At 41.7% G+C, this 13,897-nt stretch overlaps 1 protein-coding gene across 1 annotated transcript in view; it reads left to right on the top strand.

Annotated features, from left to right (window-relative positions):
* The window catches only part of LOC109927381 (protein monoglycylase TTLL8-like), a 55,625-nt gene extending 42,137 nt beyond the window's left edge, over positions 1–13,488 (top strand). Inside the window, exons 11-13 of the mRNA XM_048610474.1 lie at positions 1,174–1,414; positions 9,957–10,392; positions 13,390–13,488. Coding sequence (XP_048466431.1) covers positions 1,174–1,414; positions 9,957–10,392; positions 13,390–13,455 — 743 coding nt within the window. The 3' untranslated portion in view covers positions 13,456–13,488. The remainder of the gene's footprint in view (positions 1–1,173; positions 1,415–9,956; positions 10,393–13,389) is intronic.
* The last annotated feature ends 409 nt before the right edge of the window (positions 13,489–13,897 follow it).

Below are 13,897 nucleotides of genomic sequence, written 5' to 3'. Positions count from 1 at the left end.
TATTTTAAGTTTTGGGCCTTAGCTATAAATTGGCCACCCACTCAAAACAGCTAGAAAGCAATACCTAGCCGATTGGCAGAGTTCATGTGCTAGAGAGTATAAACCAATGCAGCGGAAGGTTTTCTGCTAACCAGTTAAGTCACAAGGAGGGCTTTTTGGGAAAGGGGAGGCTATGACTTTCCTATTGGAGCTCATGAGTGCACACCATTTCCTGTTACTCCCAGAAAGGAAAGAGTTCCAATTACTTTGGATGTCGTCGTCTTCCTTCCAATAGCTGGCTATCAGCCTTCCACATCTGAGATAACAAGGTGTAGAGCTGGATGAACACAGCAGGCCAAGCAGCATCAGAGGAGCCTTCCACATCTTCCCTGATCAGGTCCCGATTGAAAGGGCTCTAAATGCTTTAATGTTGCAAAGGCAAGCACTACCAATGTCTCTGAGTCAGCAGCACAAATATTGAAAAGAAACATGTCAATGTATGTTCAATAATGAATCATTCAATAAGTCTTCAATAATCAATTGCAGTACAAAAAATGGCAAATAACTTAGGATTGCATTATGAAAGGGCTTGTACAGGTTGACTGACATTTCTTAGAAAATAGGGCACCATGGATCAAGCCCATATCAGTTTTAAGAATCAGTTACATTGATTTGGCTTATTGTAATTTATCTTGTTGGTGACCATTTGTAAACATTTTCCACATGACCTTTAAACTGCATGAAACACCTAAAGCAAATATTTCATAGCATCAGTTCCATTACCAGTAATTTCATTAGAAGCCAAATCTATGTGTTAGTGGCTATTTTATGGCTGGTACTACCAAAGACAACATGGTTAGGGTGATTAATCTCCCTAAACTCTGAGATGTCAGAATTTTTTTTGTTGAAAATATTTTCCAACTAGCTCTATTGTGAAGTACAGTGAAATAGTAATAAGATGTTTATTTTTCTCATTTTACATGTCCTACAAAGTCACCAGAATAATCTGTTTACACTTAATCTTGCAAGTTTTCTTGATGGGTGCATGATGAAAAGCTTCGTCAAAATGTGGTCTTTTATTTCAGCAATACTCAAGTTCTGTACTACCAAATGACTATAGAGTTAGAAAATGTTTAAAACCTTATAACCCTAGAGCCTTCCTAATGAAATATTTTTTGAATGTTGAATTTACAGGAATAAAATGTGTAGACAGGCTGGATGAGTTTCTAAAACTGAAGGACTTTGACCCTTCTTTAAAAAACACCAAGTGGGTTGTGCAGAAGTATATTGAGAAGCCTCTTTTGATTTATGATACTAAATTCGACATCAGATTGTGGTTTCTTGTCACAGACTGGAACCCAATAAACATTTGGTTCTATAAGGACTGCTACTTAAGATTTTCCACACAGCCTTTCACACTCGAAAACCTAGACAGGTAAAGCAATTAAAAAGAAAAGATTGTTTCCAACATATTTGAAGTTACTTATGGCATGGAACTGTACTGATTTACTGGACACGTGACCCAAAATGCAAAATATCAAAGATACTGGAAATCTGAAATGAAGGCAAAAAATTCTGGAAATATTCAGCAGATCCATTGTATCCTTGGATACATAACAAGGCTCAATTGATCGCCATAGTAGTGGCCTGGTCCAGTCGCTAGAAATCCAGAGGACAACCTTGCTGTGTCATTTTTGGAAGCACTGATGAAATTCAATGTCATTCAGGCCATTAACTTGCCTGTCATCAGATTTCTCTGCCTTTAAGGACAGAAATCCCACCCAGAATTCCTGCTGGTCCCAACAGCACCACTGGAAAGGGTGACCACTTGTAGTAATGCAGGAGGGCTACATGGAGCACCAAGAATGCTAATGAGTCAGTTGGACTCACCAGGGCCAGCTAAGCAAGCTCTGGCGAGTGGAGTGAGGAGGTTTGTGGTAGACGACTTGGTGTCTCTTTTCGTGGAGCAAGTCCTTGTAAACAGTGACTTTTCATGAGCTACCAGCTATCCACTCAGGTGGTCCCACCCTAAGTCAGCTAGGAAGCTGTTACCTTTTATTGGACAGACTGTCCACATGGTGCAGGCCAGTTCCCCCCACCCCCGCAAGTAGAATATCAGTTAATGCATGAAACTTTTAAGTGACCACTTAAGGACCTTAAATGGTCAGAAAACCATCCCCAATCTTCCCTGCCCTGTAATATTATCCTGTAGTAGGACACAGTAGTGGGAAGGCAGTGGGTTTTCCAACCCCCCTACTCTAATCTTACTTCCCAATTGTATGTCCCCATTCACCTCCTGAGAGATGGTGGGAGTTAAAGTCTATACAATATTTCAGCTCAATGGCTTTTCAATAATCCAGAGGCTTGGGCAAATATTTGAGAGAATGTAAGTTTTAAAACTGCATCACACTAGTTAAACTGGAAACATGTTGATAGCTGTAAAGGTGACCAATTGTTGAATTGTTGTAAAAGCCTAACTGGTTCATTGATGTCCTTTAGAGAAGGAAACCTGGAGCCATTACCTAATCTGTCTATAGTTTCACAAGAACATAATTGGCTCTCAACCTCCCTCTGAAGTGCCTAGAAATTCCATGATGAGAATCAAATTCTAGTAAGAAGGGAAAGATTGATTTCTTGGTAATGATGGTAATACTGATAGTGGTATGTCACAGACAAGACAAGGAACAGCCTGACTAGTCATGTTTACAGATTCATATCTAGCAGCTAAAATGCCAGATTTTCCCAGCTCCATCTCTGTTAAGTTCAGGTATATGCTAGCCATGATGGGCAGGATATGAGCCAATAGCTATCAATTGCTCAATTACTGACACATTAGGAGTAGGTTAATCAGTAGCAAACTGATGGAAGGTGATGTCAACAGCATTATCAAGCTGCAACAGCTAGTGCATTCTATCAGATCCAATAAGCGCCTGACATAGTTATAGTCTTTGTTCATTTATGAAAACATGGATAATAGAGGCAAAATGCTGGGTGTGATGACAGTGATTGTTCTTAACATTAGGGCAGCATGTTTGATTGTACTACTAAATCCTAGACACTGAAGTCAGTGAAGATCAGGGTCGGGGGAAATGGAAGGAGATATTATATCAGATAAACTAAAGCTTGGTCAAAGAAATAGTTTTTAGGGAGAGTCTTAATGGAGGAAATTGGGACAGAGAGGTGGGGAGGTGTGAAGAGCCTGTTCCTGATTTTACGGCCTTGGCAGCTGAAGGTGTCTGAATCAATGGTGGAGTGGTTAAAACCTGGGATATGCAAGATGCCCAAATTTGAGGAACACAGATATCTAAGATGATTGGTGGGGCTTCAGGCTATTGCAGAGTTAGGTAGGGATGGAGAAAGGAAAACTTGACAAAAGATGAGACTTTCAAAATCAAAATGTCACTCAACTGGGAGGCAATGTGGGTCAGCAAATACAAGAAAAATAAGGGATTGGAACTTATGTGAGTTAACTGTAATGACTGTAATGAGGTCAGCCAGCTGGATATCATAGAATATGAGTTCTCTGATTGGGGTTGTTAATCTGGTCCAATTAGGGAGCCCTGGCTGACAGACATAAACAGGAGTGTCAGAGATCCTATTCTCTCTGAGAAGCTGGCTCTGAGGGAGCTGGGTCAGTGTCAAGAACTCTCCACATGTAAATTAAGGGTGACTTGGTGACGGGATACTGGCCTCTGTAGAATTATTTTGAAGTCCACTAAGTGCATCTAACTTTCCAAACAGTATTTAATGGCAATTGATTATTAGCCAGGTTAAGGGCTGAGGCTGCTAATGGGCTTTGGACCAGATGACACCACATGACCATTAATCATAGGCATTCTAAACAATAGTATGTTAGACTAAGGATGTATACAGACATCGCTGTGTGACTCCACGTTATCAGTTGGTTGTTAAGTGAACCTGATCAAGATTTTCAGGTAAATTAAGCCTAAGTTGCTTATCAAACCAAAATGAAAGTGGTAATTCTGTGTTAGTGAAAATAACAAAGAAATTCAACATAGTGATAAGTGGTGATTTTCCAAATGACAAAGGCGTGATGCAGACATGTAAACCACAGGGGAAAAGAAGCTTCAGACAAGACATGAAGCAGTGCAGAAGTTATATCTGCATTGGGATAGCAGAAGCATAAATCACTGCAGAAAAGGTGCTGACCAAATAGTGAGTATTTGATTTGTGAGCTCATCAGTTTGGTGGTCACTACAAGTGATGGGTCTATTCATAGCTGAGTTGTAAAAGCTGCAGGGTCATTGGGATAACTTTAGGTGCCATTCCTGAGCGAAAAGAAAAAGAACAGGAGTGTCAGACAACCAGTTCACTCTGAGAGCTGGCTCTAAGGGAGCTGGATCAGTGTCAAGGATCCTCCATGTGTAAGCAAAGGGCGACCTGGTGACGAGATGCCAGACTCTCTGGAGTTATTTCATTAAGACTCGGGCAGCAGAGATTTTGATGACTACAAGTTTACAGAAGATAAAACATGGGAGACCACCCAGGATAGTTGGGAATATTCATGCCTAGAGGTAAAAAAGGCATGGATGAGGGTTTCTGTAGTAGACAAGCTGACGTGGGGCAGATCAGTTGATGTTACTGAGATGAAAATAGGCTATCCTAGTGATGGTGCAAATGTGAGTTTGAAAATGCTCAAAGTATGCAAATGTCAAATGTGGGCCAGATGTGACCCCAGCCTTAATTTTAGACTGTTGCAGGAAGCGAGTTGGAGTTTGTGGCTCGAAAAAGGAGTTTGCAGTGGAGACCTAAAAAGATGGCATCAGTATTTAATCAGAATAAATTTCTGCTCATCCATTACTGGATGTTGAACGAGCAGCATGATAAGTTTGCAACAAAGATTTGTTTCAATTTATTGTTGTCACATGTACCTAAGTACAGTGAAAAGTTTTGTATGCAGTAAGGGAGATCATGTCAAACAAGGACATACAAATCATGGGGTGTTTAAACAGACTGAGATATATAAGTGACGGCTGCATGGGAGATGCACAAAAGCAAGATGAACATTGATTTGAAATTAGAGAGGTCCATTCAGCAGCCTAATAACTGCAGGGAAGAAGCTGTACTTGAACCTGTTGGTACGTATGTTTAAGCTTTTATATCTTCTGCCTAATGGAAGAGGTTGGAAGAGCGTATAGCTGGGGGTGGAAGGAGTCTTTGATGTTGGCTGCCTTTCTGAGGCAATGAGAAGTATAGGTGGAGTCCGTGGATGGGAGGTTGGCTTGCTGACCAACTGGGCTGTGTTCACAACTTTCTGTAGCTTGTTACGATGCTGCACAGAATAGTTGCCATAACAAGCCGTTATGCACCAAAAACAGAATGCTTTCTATTGTACATCTGTAAAAGTTGCTGAGAGTCCTTTATGGATATACCAAATGTGCTTAGTCTTCTAAGGAGGAAGAGGCATTGTTGTGCCTTCTTGACCATTGCATCTGATTGGGAGGACCAGGACAGATTGTTAGTTATGGTCAGTCCTAGAAACTTGACGCTTTCCACTCTCTTCACCCCAGCTCCATTGATGTCGATAGGGACATGACCTCCCTCTTTCTTCCTGAAGTCGATGGTCAGTTCTTTAGTTTTGCTGATATTGAAGGAGAGATTGCTTTCTATCTCCTTCCTGTATTCTGTCTCATCATTGTTTGAGATCTGGCCTATAACGATGATGTAATCAGTGAACTTGTAGGTGGCGTTTGGATGAGTGTACAGGGAGAACAGTAGGGGGCTGAGTATATATCCTTGCAGGGTGTTGGTGTTGAGGATTGTCATGGAGGAGGTGCCATCGTCTATCTTCACTGATTGCGGTCTGTGGGTCAGGGAGCTGAAGATCCAGTTGCAGAGAGTGGACCAGAGACCTAGGTCTCAGAGTTTGGAGATTAGCTTGGTTGGGGTTATAATGTTGAAGGCAGCACTGTAGTCAATAAGTAGAAGCCTGACATAGGTATCCTTATTATTCTGATGTTCCAGGGATGAGTGTAGGGCTAGGAAAATGGCATTTGCTGTGGACCTGTTGTGCTGCTGGGCAAATTGCAAGGGATTGAGGCAGGCTGGAGACTTTATTTGATGTGAGCCATGACTAACTTCCTGAAGCACTTCATTATTATAGAGGAGTTGAGAGAGGTAGTGGTGAGGTCAAGCTGTATTTCCTCAGCATACACTTGAAAACTAACACTCTGCCTGTTGATGACATCATCTGAATGCAGCGTGCAGATGAGAAACAGGGAGGATGCCAAGTATAGATCCTTGAGAACATCTGAGGTAATATTGGAAGAAGTGAAGCCATTTCAGGTGATTTGTCTCATACCAGGGCCCAGTAACTTCAACTGGCTCATCAAAGACATTTTCTGCATGACAAAATGCAGCAAGATCTAGACAACATCTAGGCGTGGCTGAAATGTGGCAAGTAACGTATGTGCCACCCAAATGCCAGGCAATGACTATCTCTAAACACTGCCACTTGACATTCAGTAATATTACCATCACAGAATTCCCCACTGTCAACACCCTGAGTGTTACCATTGACCAAAAATTGGGCTATAAATATAATGGATACACGAGCAGATCAGAGATTGGGTTGCTGCAACAAATAACTTACCTCCTGACTTCTCAAAGCCTGTCCACCATCTGCAAGGCATAAGTCAAGAGTGCGATGCAGTACTCCCCAGTGCCTGGATGAGCGCAGCTCCAACAAGATTTAAGAAGTTTAGCACCATCCAGGACAAAGCAGCCTACTTGATTGGCACCACATCCACAAACATCCACACCCTTTACCACTGATGCTCAGGCGTACCTGTATGTGTCATCCACAAGATACACTGCAGAAACTCACCAAGGCTTCTTACATGACATCTTCAGAACCATGACGCTACCATCTAGAAGGGCAAAGACAGCAAATACATGGGAAAACCACCAATTGCAAGTTCCCCTCCAAACCTCTCACCATCCTAACTTGGAAATATATCGTTGTTCAAAATCCTGGATATATCGTGCATCAAAATCCTGGAATTTCCTCCCTCCCACAACAGCATTGTGGGTCTACCTACAGCACATGGACTGCAGAGGTTCAAAAAGGCAGCTCATCACCACCTTCTCAAGAACAACTAGGGATGGGCAATAAATTCCTAGCCAGTGAAACCCATGTCCCACAAGTGAATTTTAAAAGAAGAGAGGAGAAGCTGCCCATTGATGCTTACACATAGCTAAGCTTCATTTGCAATACATAAATAACATCCACACCCCATATCGTGAGAATGAATAAGAAATCTGTTTTATCACAAAGTTGTCAAAACAGGAATTTAATTGTGACATGTTACAATTAGAGATTGGATCATAAACAGTAAATCAGGAATAGCGATTATAGCTATGAAAGGCATTGCAGGCAAGAAATGTATATTACATGAATAACAGCCTTTCTCAGTGATAAGATCAGGAATATATCAACTCACACATCATGTTAGGGGATTTCCTATGGTACAGCTGACAATGTGGCAACGAACTTGCTTCATTATAATTGGAACTGATTGCTGTGCAGTTGGCCCTGGGCAAAATTAGGGTAAAACAGGCTTTTTTTTTCAATTATATATCTTGTTGACTTGCTGCTTTATAATTTCTTTCCCTTGTCACTATCTGAGCCAACCTAGTTGTCTTCTATTCTTTTACTTCTCTCTCTGTCTATGCTTAGTGCTGACATTTTTTGTTTGCATCGTACTACCCATCTGCCTGTTTGTTCCTGAATATTTTAATTCATATAGTAGCTGCAGGGAAATGGGGCCTGGGAGCGATTTGAGATGAAAGGTTGATCTGCAAATACCCATGAGGGATAGGATTCAGGTACTGGAGCCTTCAGAGCATGCAGTGTGGTTAAACATGGACATATTGGAGGATGTGTCAATGTGGGGTGGATATGGGAGTACTTCAGGGACAATAGAAGCACTGAAGAAGCTTTGGGTTTTATCAGTTCTGAAGAGATCTGGGGCTTGGGAACACTGTCAAGGTACCAGTGTTGGGAAGCCGTAGAGAATGCATCTGGGGTCGGCTTGCAGTTTGAAGAAGTTTTAGCAAGGCAGGAGGCATTTCAAGAAAGAGGAGCATTTCAAGCAGATGTGTAGGAGCAGCAGAAAAAGACTAGGAGTAGAGCACAGAGAACTGACAGCTTTTGTTGCAGATGCAACAGAAATAGTTCCCATAGCAAGTCCTTGAAAAGGATTCAGACTTGTATTGACAACGCAGTGATCATCACTGCAATGAGGGCACAAGGAGACTGGCTGCAATGTAATGCCTGTCCACATGAATCTTCTCTTACCTTACTTCGTCTTATCCTATCTCCGTATCCAATGAGGCCTAGATGTAGATATACAGAAGTCATTGAATTTCACAGAACAGCTTGACAAGTTTAGAATAACTCTTTCAGTATTCTCAAATTTATGAATGGGGCAGTGCAAGGAGGTTAGGTTGAAATATAAGAACATTAGTTCAGCCTAAGCTGGAGTATTGCATCCAGTTCTGGGCACTGGACTTTATGAATGCTATGAAGGCAAAGGAAGAGTGCGCAAAAGATTTCTGTGAATGGTTCCTGGGATAAGGGACGTTAGTTATGAAAATAGATTGAAGAAGTTAGGACTGATTTTCCTGGAGAAGAGAAGGCTGTGAGGAGATTTGGTAGAGGTATTCAAAATCATGAGGAGCCTAAGCAAAGTAGCTATGCAGAAACTGATCCCATTCATGAAAGGATCAAGAATGAGAGGGCACAGATTTAAAGTAAGAAGCTACAGAAACAAGAGTGATATGAGAAAAAGCTTTGTCGTACAGGGAGGGCTTAAGGCCTGGAATGCACTGCCTGAGAATGTTCAGTTGAGGGATTTGAATAGGAATTAAATGGTTAACAAAAGAGAAAGCATGCATAGGGTTGTGGAACAAAGGCAGAAAGATGGTACTGAATGAGATGGTCAGTTAGAGAGCCAGTACTCTCAGTATGGGCTGAATGTCCTCCTCCTGCTCTGCAGCAGTTCTATGATTCTGATTCTGTGGAATCCCAACCAGCAGTGGCTACATTAAAGGTGTGTATATCAGTTGAATGGCTTTAACAGGAGATAAGAAAGTGGCTCATCCTTTATATAGAATAGGCATTTTTGAAACCCAAGCTATATACGGACAGTTGAAACCATTGCATGACAATAGTTGTTGCCAGCAGTCTCAAACCCAGAAGTGAGCCTATATCTACTTGCTTGGCTTGCCCTGCAAATTATGGTTAAATTATGGTTATGAAATGGGACATATGTTTCCACCTGTGAGAATGTCCCACATCTATGAGCTGCTGGGCAAACAAATGGCTAGTAGCTCTCTTGTCCCAGCAACAACGTTGAGAATGGTGACCACCTGTCATCTCTCTTCATAACTCTCTCATCCTTTTTCTCTCGTATGATTGTTTGCCTTCATTTTAATGCTGATGACTCTGGTGCCTCAGCAAGACATTTAGATGGTAACAGAGTTATGGGCCCTACTGCTCTTTCGGCATGCTAAATTCACCACTACTTTCATGAACTGGACTTGTAAAATAATTTGTTCATGGGAAATGGGTTCTCTGGCTGGACCAGCATTTATTGCCCAAGCCTAATTGCCTAGAGAGCAGTTGAGAGTCAACTGCATTGCTTTAGGTCTGGAGTCATGTGTAGGCCAGGCAGGTAAGGAGGGCAGATTTCCTTCCCTAAAGCACATTAATAATAGGATTTTATGACGTTTGAAAGTCACAATTAGACTAACTTTTAATTCCAGATTTTTATTTAATTATTTGCCATGGTGAGGTTCGAACCCTTGTCCTCAGAACATTTGCCTTGACAGTACTGTACGCCACCACAACTACTTTCAGTGCTATATTAGGAACGTGATGTTTTAAAATTAAGTAGCCTAGTTTATGCAAAATCTCTGGTAAAATGAATGCAATGCTGTTTATTTTTCTGCAGTTCAGTGCACCTCTGCAACAATGCCATTCAGAAGCGATTAAAACCCTCTGCTGATCGTAACCCACTGGTGCCAAAAGAGAACATGTGGTCAAGTAATGAGTTCCAAGACTATTTAAGAATTAAAGGCCATGACAACATCTGGCAGGAGACGGTCTACCCTTCCATGAAAAAGGCTATCATTTGTTCTTTGGTGACGGTTCAGGCCATTGTGCAAGCACGCAAAAACAATTTTGGACTATATGGTGCTGATTTCTTGCTGGGAGAAGATTTTAAACCCTGGCTAATTGAGATCAACTTGAGTCCAAGCATGTCACATTCTACATCTGTTACTGCCATACTGTGTGCTAATGTACAGGAAGACACTATCAAAGTAATCATTGACAGAAAATATAATAGCAAGTGTAATATTGGGCGTTTTGAGTGTCTGTCTCAACAGGTAAGGCTATCTTACACCCATCGCTATATTTTTCTGAGCAAGCATTGCTGTGTCTGGGATTAGTCTTTTCTAATGCCTGCGGCTGTGCAATCTCATTCGTGGAAGTTGAAATGATGACACACCATAATTGCTGTGGTTTATTCCTATATATGACTTGCTTGTGGAACTAGAATTCATAATTTCATTGTTCTGTTTGAAACTTGTTTCAACTGTGAATGCTGTTGTTATTCCAGCTGATTTTCTTATTGTCAAGTCAGATACCAGACTGAAATCTGGCTTGATAGAACATATTTTGACTTTTTTTAAGACCAACAAGGTGGTCTTTCACTAAATGAACACACAATGCTGCAGATTTGGTTTTAGCAATAAAACAGAAATTTATTATGCAAAGGAAAAGCAGATAAAATAATATAAAGCCAAGCTACTTATAATACAATTTGAAGTATTTAAAAATACAGTAAAAACATGACATCACTTTACACACACCACAGAGCAATTGTGTCTTTATCACATCTATAAAGTTTAACTTAATTGTTTCTTTCAATTCCCAGTCATGAACATTACGTAGCCTTTTCCTTGATTAGTCACACAACTGATCTTATACTTTCTCAACTTTGAATTAATTCTTCAGGGTTCTAACCCAATGCTTCTGATCTGGAAATTTCAAACTAAAATCCTTACACTGAGGTAATGCATTTCTTAATAGGTCTAAACTATTCATTTCTTCAGCAGATGCTTTTTCACACATCTAACTTCCACTGGGACATTTGTGTAAAACTTTTCAAACTATGGGCTTTTTCCTTAAGCAAAAACAAAATCCTTTTAAACCAAAAGCAAATTTATACTCCTCATTGTTTACTATGTCCACTTGTAAAACTGTCCCAATGTGAACAAATCCTCAGTATCATCCCAGGTACTCAATCTGTTTTAAAAAGTCATGTGTCTAGAAACAAAAACAGAATTTGCTAGAAAAGCTCAGTAGGTCTGGTAGCATCTATGAAGAGAAAACAGAGTTAATGCTTCAGGTCCGGTGACCCTATCTCAGAACTGATGGTAGCTAGGAAAATGTTGGTTTATATGCAGAAGATAGGGTGGGGGGAGGGTGTCTGGAATAAACAATAGGTGGGGATTGAGGCCAAAGAGAGAGAAGTACAGTTGGACAGACAAAGGAGTGGATAACAATCTGGCTAAGAGGGTGTTAATGGAGACTGTTAGTGGCTAACAATAGGTAGTATGTAATGGCAGGCCATATGATAACAAGACCTGGTGTGTGGGGTAGGGTGTTAGGACATGGGAGTGTTCGAGCCCTAAAATTATTGAACTCGATATTGAGTCCAGAGGGCTGCAGGGTCCCCAGGTGGAAAATGAGGTGCTGTTCTTCTAGCTTGCACTGAACTTCACTGGAACACTGCAGCAAGCCTGAGACAGAGGTGTTGGCCAGGGAACAGTGAGTGTGTTAAAGTGGAAGGCAGCTGGAAGCTCAGGGTCTTTTTTGCAAGCCCAACACAGGTGTCCTGCAAAGCAATCACCCAGTCTCCACTTTGTTTCTCCACTGTAGGTGAGACCACATTGTGAGCAGTGGATGCGGTATTCTAGATTGTGAGATGTGCAGGTAAAGTGCTGCTTCACCTGGAAGTTATGTTTGGGCCCTTGGATACTGAAGAGGGAGGAGGTAAATGGGCAGGTGTTTTACCTTCAGTTGCAGGGGTCGGTGCCATGGGGCTGTGGGGATATGTTGGGAGTGAAGGATGATGGACCTTAGTGTGCCTGTGGATGGCAGACAAGGCAGGGGAGGGGAATATGTGTCTGGTGGTAGTATCTCACTGGAGGTGGCAGTAATGGCAGCTGATGATCTTCCGGATGTGGATGCTGGTGGAATGGTAGTTAAGGACAAAGGGAACCCTATCACAGTTGTGGGAGGGAAGAGAGGGGGTGACGGCAGAAGCACAGGAGGTGGGGTCAGACCTCATTGAGGGCCCTGTTGACAACGGTGCTGGGGAATCCTCAGTTGAGGAATAAAGTGGACATTTTGTAGGCTCCCTTGTTGAAGTTGGCCTCATTGGAACATATGGGACAGAAACAACAGAACTGGGAGAATGGAATGGAGTCTTTACAGGAAGCAGTGTGCAAGGATGTATAGTCCAGGTAGCTGTGGGAGTCAGTAGGTTTATAGTGGATGTTAGTGGTCAGTTCATCCCCAGAAATGGAAACAGACATGTTGAGGAAAGGAAGGGAGGAATCAGATAGACCAGGTGAAAGTGAGGGCGGGGTGGAAATTGGAAGCGAAATCGATGAACTTTTCCAATTCCGGACGAGAGAGGGCAGCAGCACTGATGATATCATCAATATATTGGAGAAAGAGTTGTGGGTGGGGCCAGAATAGGATTGGAACAAGGAATGTTCCACGTACCCCACAAAGAGACAGGGATAACTGGGGCCCATGTAGGTAGCCATGGCCACCCCTCTGACCTGAAGAAAATGAGACCGGTTAAAAGAGAAATTGTTTTGGGTGAAGATGAGCTTGGCCAAGCAGAGGAGGGTGGTGGTGGGTGAGGACAGCTCAGGCCTTTGGTCCAGGAAGAAGCGGAAAGCCCTGAGACCATCCTGGTGGGGGAATGGACGTGTAAGGGGATGGCACATCCATAGTAAAGAGGAGGCTGCTGGAGCCTGCAAACTGGAAATTTCGAAACAGGTGTAAAGCGTCAGAGGAATTGCGGATATAAGTGGGCAAGGACTGGACCTAGGGAGAATAGACTAAGTCAGGGTAGGAAGAAATGAGTTCTGTGGGGCAGGAGCAGGCTGATGTCTAGAAATAAGTTATTTATTAAACTCCCCATGCATACAGACCAAAAAAAAGTCATCTTCATTTGCGCTACATCTGCTCTAATTACACACCCACAGTGCTTGTGAAATTTGTCTTTTTCTCATTCTGTAATATGGCCAAGCCCTTTGTGTTTGCACTTACTGGCATATCCTCATTGTCTGCATTATTTCCAGGAAAGAAAATACCTCCGCAAAAGAGCTCATTCTCTTCAAGCAACAGTCCTGTCTAAAGACAAGTAGGATTGTTTAATGTTTCTGGTTCAGGTTTAATGCATCCAAGAAATTCTGTGAATTTTGTTTCTATTTCAGTTGTGTGTGTTTGCCTGTAGTTCTCAAATGATTTCACATTCAATATATTCTGGGGATATTAAAGAATCCTGATATTTAATCTTTTAAACTTTTTAGAATATGTAAACTTTTCTAATTGATTGAGTGGTTCCTGTTTCTTATTTTGCTTCTTTTTCAGATACTGGTTTTGAGTAACAGCTACTGATAAAAACAACATGCATTTGTGCTGTGGTTGGGATCATACTCTGAAATAAGTATAATGGGAAGATTGCCGATTGTTATGTATTTTATGAGACTTTCCTAGTTATACACTGCATATTCCAACTTCAGAAGGCAGAGAAAGTTTTCTGTTACATTCTCAAGGCCAAATTTTAACCCGTGTGAAAACCTGCCA

This window comes from Rhincodon typus, chromosome 22 (assembly GCF_021869965.1).
Source record: "Rhincodon typus isolate 14 chromosome 22, sRhiTyp1.1, whole genome shotgun sequence".
In the NCBI taxonomy this organism is placed as follows: domain Eukaryota; kingdom Metazoa; phylum Chordata; class Chondrichthyes; order Orectolobiformes; family Rhincodontidae; genus Rhincodon; species Rhincodon typus.
The sequence above is the reverse complement of the archived record's forward strand: the minus strand, read 5'-3'. Positions and strand labels throughout refer to the sequence as shown.